General features: G+C 38.5%; 2 protein-coding genes across 4 annotated transcripts in view; one reads left to right on the top strand and one right to left on the bottom strand.

The window, feature by feature from the left end:
• LOC129729821 (tetratricopeptide repeat protein 28) overlaps positions 1–5,813 on the bottom strand; it is a 465,629-nt gene that overhangs the window by 146,733 nt on the left and 313,083 nt on the right. The gene's annotated exons all lie outside the window — the stretch shown is intronic.
• On the top strand, positions 1,070–2,551 carry LOC129729825 (endothelial zinc finger protein induced by tumor necrosis factor alpha-like). 2 transcript variants are annotated; one of them, XM_055688665.1, is made up of 2 exons: positions 1,070–1,254; positions 1,329–2,551. In XM_055688665.1, exons 1-2 carry the CDS (start codon positions 1,224–1,226, stop codon positions 2,426–2,428), a joined length of 1,131 nt encoding a protein of 376 aa, XP_055544640.1. In that variant the 5' UTR covers positions 1,070–1,223; the 3' UTR covers positions 2,429–2,551. The 2 variants fall into 2 exon arrangements, with proteins under 2 accessions (XP_055544640.1, XP_055544639.1); XM_055688664.1 differs by having other exon boundaries at positions 1,308–2,551.

The following is a 5,813-nucleotide window of genomic DNA, read 5'->3' as shown; positions in this document are numbered from 1 at the left end:
TTTAGTTCGAACATTTTTTGAAACATCGCGATTTTAAACCGAAACTTAAAAAAATCTATAGGGCAATCCACGAGACAGTTGCGATCAGGTGATTTCAGTATGTTTTCAACTTAGGACAGCTTAATGTATGTTCGATCGGTTGCAAATTGGACGCAATCCGGAACCAGAAGCGTGAGTGCCAATCCTAAATACAACAATGAAAAATCACTTCTGATATTATTGCCGACATTTAAATATTTCGGGTTTGGTCGTGTTTTGGTTTTGCAGCTTGAAAAACAGCAATAATAACAAACGTACAAGCAAAGAAACGTCACCTGTGGATTGCCTTATTGCTGAAATTTTGTACAAATCTGTATTATAATTCAAAATTCTGTATGAATTCTCGCGTAATTTTTCAAAGCGACCTATCTAACATTGAGAGACTCTCTTTGTTTACTTTCTCTTTGATTTACTTTTCTCTTTGAATAATTATGTTATTTTTTCCATATTTCATAACACTCCATGCATAGTAAGCAAGACAGTATTACCACAGACAAACAGACGTACCACTGCATACAAAATTCTAAGGAAATTGTGGTTCCGACTTACTTGTGCGACACCTACTGGGCATATTCCGCAAAAGATAAACTTTCAGCTTTTCTGCTGATTTGGGCAGCACGGTGCTCGAATAATGTCAACTGAGTCCAAAGAAAAAGGCACATCAGCGCCACCACCGCTGCGGCGGGAATATTCCGCATAACTGAAACTCATTTGAAATGACCGTTATTTTGATCCACGGAAATAAATCTCGTGGTACGTCTGTTTGTCTGTGGTATTACTGTCTCTCGATTAAGGGGAAAAAGCTTAGAAAATATATATAATGACGACGTAATTAACGAAACAAAGTGAGAGAGGAGAGAATCTGTCATTGTTACTTAGGTCCCTTTTAAAAATTACGCGAGAATTCTGTATTTTGTATCATTTCTATATTGTGGTCAAAATATATGTATAATACAGAATAATCTGTATACTTGGCAGCCCTGCTACGGATAGCTCAAGCAAAATTTAGCGGTTTTTCGAGCAGTTGCAGATATTTTTCAAAAACATCTGACATCTCAGAGGTAAAGTGAACGAAAGTGGACACTTAACAAGAACGAAAAGCTATTTGTACAGTTGTTTGATATAAAGAAAAATAAATAATTCATGCATAATTTCTCTTCGACGATCCAGAAAAACAGTATTTAATGAATACCACCCACACAACATCAATGGAATGTAAGTAAGTGTTCTTTATGTATCAACTTTGTAACAAGCTTGCCAAATTTTAGATTTAAATCAACTACCCGAAGCTTCCGATCGACCCATTGAAGCCATTGAGAACGATCGGGCTAGGAAAAAACCTCACGGTTGCTCTATCTGCGGTAGAAGCTTCAGTTTCAAAAGTCACCTAACAGAACACTTTCGCATTCATACCGGAGAAAAACCCTCCAAATGTGACTACTGTGGAATGCGCTCCTATACTGAACGCAGTCTTAAAAAACATGTGCGACGACACACCGGTGAGCGGCCACATGTTTGCGGAGAGTGTGGTAAAGGATTCTTTCGCAAAGACCAATTAACGGACCATGAGAAATGGCATGATAAACCCAATCAGACCACCGAAAAAGACCTGTCTAGCATAAAACTTCACGATTGCGATATCTGTGGCAAAAGTTTTAGATGTAAAAGTCACCTCATGGTACACGTCCGCACTCATACGGGAGAAAAACCCTTCGAATGTGACCACTGTGGAATGAAGTTCGTAGATAACAGCAGGCTTAATATACATGTGCGACAGCACACCGGCAAGCGGCCATATATTTGCGAGGAGTGCGGTAAAGGGTTTCTGTTCAGGAGCCGATTAACGATCCACAAGAAATGGCACATCGACAAAAAACCTTTCAAGTGCGATGTGTGTGGTCGAGGGTTATCACATCAATCTGCACTCGCAGCCCACAAACGTATTCACACAAATCGAAAAGAGTACGAATGTGACCTCTGCGGTAAACGATTCAATAATAAGAGTTGTTTAATCCAGCACAGTCGTATACACACCGAAAAAAGACCGAAGTTCAAATGCGATTTGTGTGAGAAATCGTTTTCAACACGCTTCGCGGCAAAACAGCATCGACAGATCCATACCGGTGAGAAACCACACAAATGCGATGAATGCGACAAACAATTCATTACTAGAAGCAATTTAAACCAACATAAACGAACTCACACCGGAGAACGGCCGTACGGATGCCCATTCTGCGGTAAGATGTTTACCGGAAGTACCAGTTTGACGCGTCATATACGCATCCACACGGGAGAAAGACCGTACAAATGTGACATCTGTGGAAAGGACTTTATTGACAACTGTACAATGGAAAAACATCGACGCATTCATACGGGTGAGAAACCGTAGCAGTGAAAGGTATGAGGAAAACGATTTCACACCAGTAGCAATCTAATTAAGGACACTTCGGTTCATGAAAAAACAAAAATTAATCCACGAAGCGGTATGACCTCTATTATATGATAAGATCAACACTAACACTCCTATTCTCAGAAAGAAACATTTCAATGTGATAGTCACTACGCCTTTTTTACTCAAAATATTATTTGGCGTACAGCACTTGAGTGTACTGAATACCTAATACGAAAAAGTGAAATTCTGTTACTCAGTTGATCGTAATGATATCGATGTCTTCGTTTCTCAGGTGTAAGCAAAACAAAGCCTTGGTGCTACATTCCGATTTGAAACTTGACCTTCTGTTCAGTGCCTTAGAATATCGATGTTTATTCACGAGTAGATGCATTGAATTGTTCTCAGTGTCAGCACATTTATTTTCTGATGCAACTCAGTAACCTATGCTCATTGCGAAGTTGCATGAATATCGTTTATCATATCCAATAACACAACAGTGGAATGAATATCATAGGCCTCGTCATGATATTCAGAGAAGCTTCGGTGATTATCAATCCAAGTAGTAAAAGTCTGTCTAGACGCTGTACACCTCGTACAGTATAAATTGTGGAATTAGGTAATTTTGATATTCACTATTCAAAAATGATTTTCATTTTTGACGATCTAAATATTAACACGAGTGTCACGGTTTATCCTGTCGGTGTTTATCGGTTGCCTAGTATCATGAACATCATCGTTCGCATGGGTCAATATAAAGAGGGCTGAAAATCGCTGCTTTTGAATATCATGACAGTGAATATTCCCAGCACTGCTTCTGTTTATTATACACAGACTTCGCAGTTAACTGTTTAGTGTGCAGGACAATTGCGGGGCTAGCGCTACGATCCTAAAGGCCTAGAGTTAAAGTTTGGCCGACGATTTCCGTCGATCTGGCAGCCATTCTAAAATTTCAAAGAACCAGCAACATTGCAAAAAATAAAAGTCATTACATGACTACTCGTATTTTCAGTTTCATAGTTTTTTGTTTCAGTTTGTTTAGTTGTGAAAAAAAAAAGAAGTACTGTTTTCTATTCTGTTCAAATCGACCATCACGTAATTTTGAAAGCATAAGCTATTTTCGATTCCCCACTAATAAAAATTATCGCCGAAAATGGCTGAAAATGTTAATTACCGGAGGATTTTTTAATAACAGAAACGACAAGTCTCTGTAGCGTAAGTTTGGCAAAGATCAGAAACAATAGAAAGAAGGTCTATGGCGTTATGATTTTTGTAACCATTTAAAAAATAAAATATCGTTAAGATTTTTGGAATTCAATGTTTTGTTTTTTGTTACATTCGAGTTTCATCTCTTTTTTTTCGCATTGCTTTTGCTAAATCACAATACTTCCCATCTAATAAGACAAACTTAACATGTCAAGCGTTCTTATGTTCGATTGGAACGAATTTTGACAGTTCGATTAGAACTTTTCAGTGACAGTCGTCCAAACCAGGGGCCTATAAACGTCAACATTTTGCCTACCAATCATATATTTATCACGGCGGTAATATTTCATTTCAAATACTTACGAAACTTATCTTATTCATTGAAAGTGCACATTGTACTGAAAACAAATGTTGAGCTCTTGTTTTTTCCATCTAAAACGACATTTACTCGAGAATAAGTCTACCGAAAAAATGGGACGTTTACTCTATTTCACTTGTTTTAGGGCAAACCAACCAAAAAGTGGGTACCAGAAACGCTGGTACCAGAATCAATGAGTGGTAGATGGCCACAAGAGCTCCCTGGTCCAAACTTTAACTCTAGGGCTTTATACGATCCTACTGATACTAACAGTCTCTCCGGAGCCTATAACTCAAACCTACAACAACTGGTTTGATAGGCCAGTACACCTCCCTGACACGTTCGTAGCCTGTATTTTTGTATACGCGGGAATGAAATGGCATGTTACACTGCTGTGCTTCACACTGCTATAAATAGCGACATCGATAGATTAGGCAACACTGAACGGGAGTGAAGAGCACGTCAGATGTCTTCCCTTTGCGACCATAGTTATTTGGGGCTCGGCATCGAGGGGTTCGTCATAATGGGGGTACTGCGGGTACTGTCAAACTATAGGTAATGGGATTACGGTGTCAGGGAGGTGGGCCAGTATCGTACCTGGTGGCAGAGATGCCAGATGTTTTTGAAAAATGTCTGCAACTTCTCGAAAAACCGGAAAAATCTGCTTGAAATCTGCCAAAAATCTATTCGTGATTCGAAAAAATTTCGCTCGCGCTGGTAAAAGTCTATAAAAATCTGCACACATTTCGAGAAAAACTGCGCAAATATCAGGAGACTCTGACAAAAATCTGCAGAAACTATGGAAAATCTGTGAATATCTGCAAATCAATAAAAATCTCGACACGGACTCTAAAAATCTGCATTTTGCAGACAAATCTGCACATCTGGTATCCCTGCCTGGTGATGGGAAAGTTATCGGTATGTATCGTTAATATCGATAATTACTCCATGTCGATAATATCGTTAAATTACAGCGCTAACGATAATTATCGATAGGTCGCAGGCGGCAGTTCAGGTGGCACAAAGTATGCGAATTATTTCTTGCACTTGCAAAAATCATATAGAAGTTATCCAAAATAGCCAATTAGTGTTCCCAATCCTCTACTGGCCGAATAGACTTCGGTAAAATTTACAAGTGAACAAACATTATCCTTGCTTTTGCGACCTCGCGCCCCTCCGAAAATTATCGATTATCTTTTTATAATATCCATAAAAGCTTGGAAACTATCGATGTAATCGTTAACAATTTTGCTCGATATTTCCCATCACTAAATTCGTACCTCGAGATCAACTGATAGAGCCTCAGATGTATTGCACTGCAAATCGGTATTTTAGAAACAGGGTTGATACCCAGGTCTCTTGTAAAAGCGCGGTGTTGACTAACTTTTTCATTCGATTCGTACAAACCATGGTGACGAGGAAAGCCCAAAGGAATAATCACAAGAACCGTGAAGATGTTAAGAGACAGTTCGCGAGAGGCGCTGTTACCTTTCTGAGGGACGTTGTTTTGATGTTCTCCGATTGTGCTAAAACTTTAAGGATTTGTTTGTCTCTTCCTTGGAGAACTTTTTCCCCAAAATGCCGTTAAAATGAATAAAACTTCAAAAACTTGGGTTAGACTTGATAGATTCGCTAAAAAAAATTGATTATTACTCCAGCTATAAGTGCAAGATGACAAAAGTGACAAATAAATTCACATGAGAAAAATAAATATTTTTCTTTGAAAAGACGAAGTTCGAACCAGAATGTAGCATTTTACAAAATAACTGAAGAGCTTTTATTTGATATCAAGTCTAGATGCATCATTTTGGAAAAAAAAGT

Source organism: Wyeomyia smithii, chromosome 3 (genome assembly GCF_029784165.1).
Source record: "Wyeomyia smithii strain HCP4-BCI-WySm-NY-G18 chromosome 3, ASM2978416v1, whole genome shotgun sequence".
Lineage (NCBI taxonomy): Eukaryota > Metazoa > Arthropoda > Insecta > Diptera > Culicidae > Wyeomyia > Wyeomyia smithii.
Note: the sequence above shows the minus strand (reverse complement) of the source record. Positions and strands in the feature narration are given on the sequence as shown.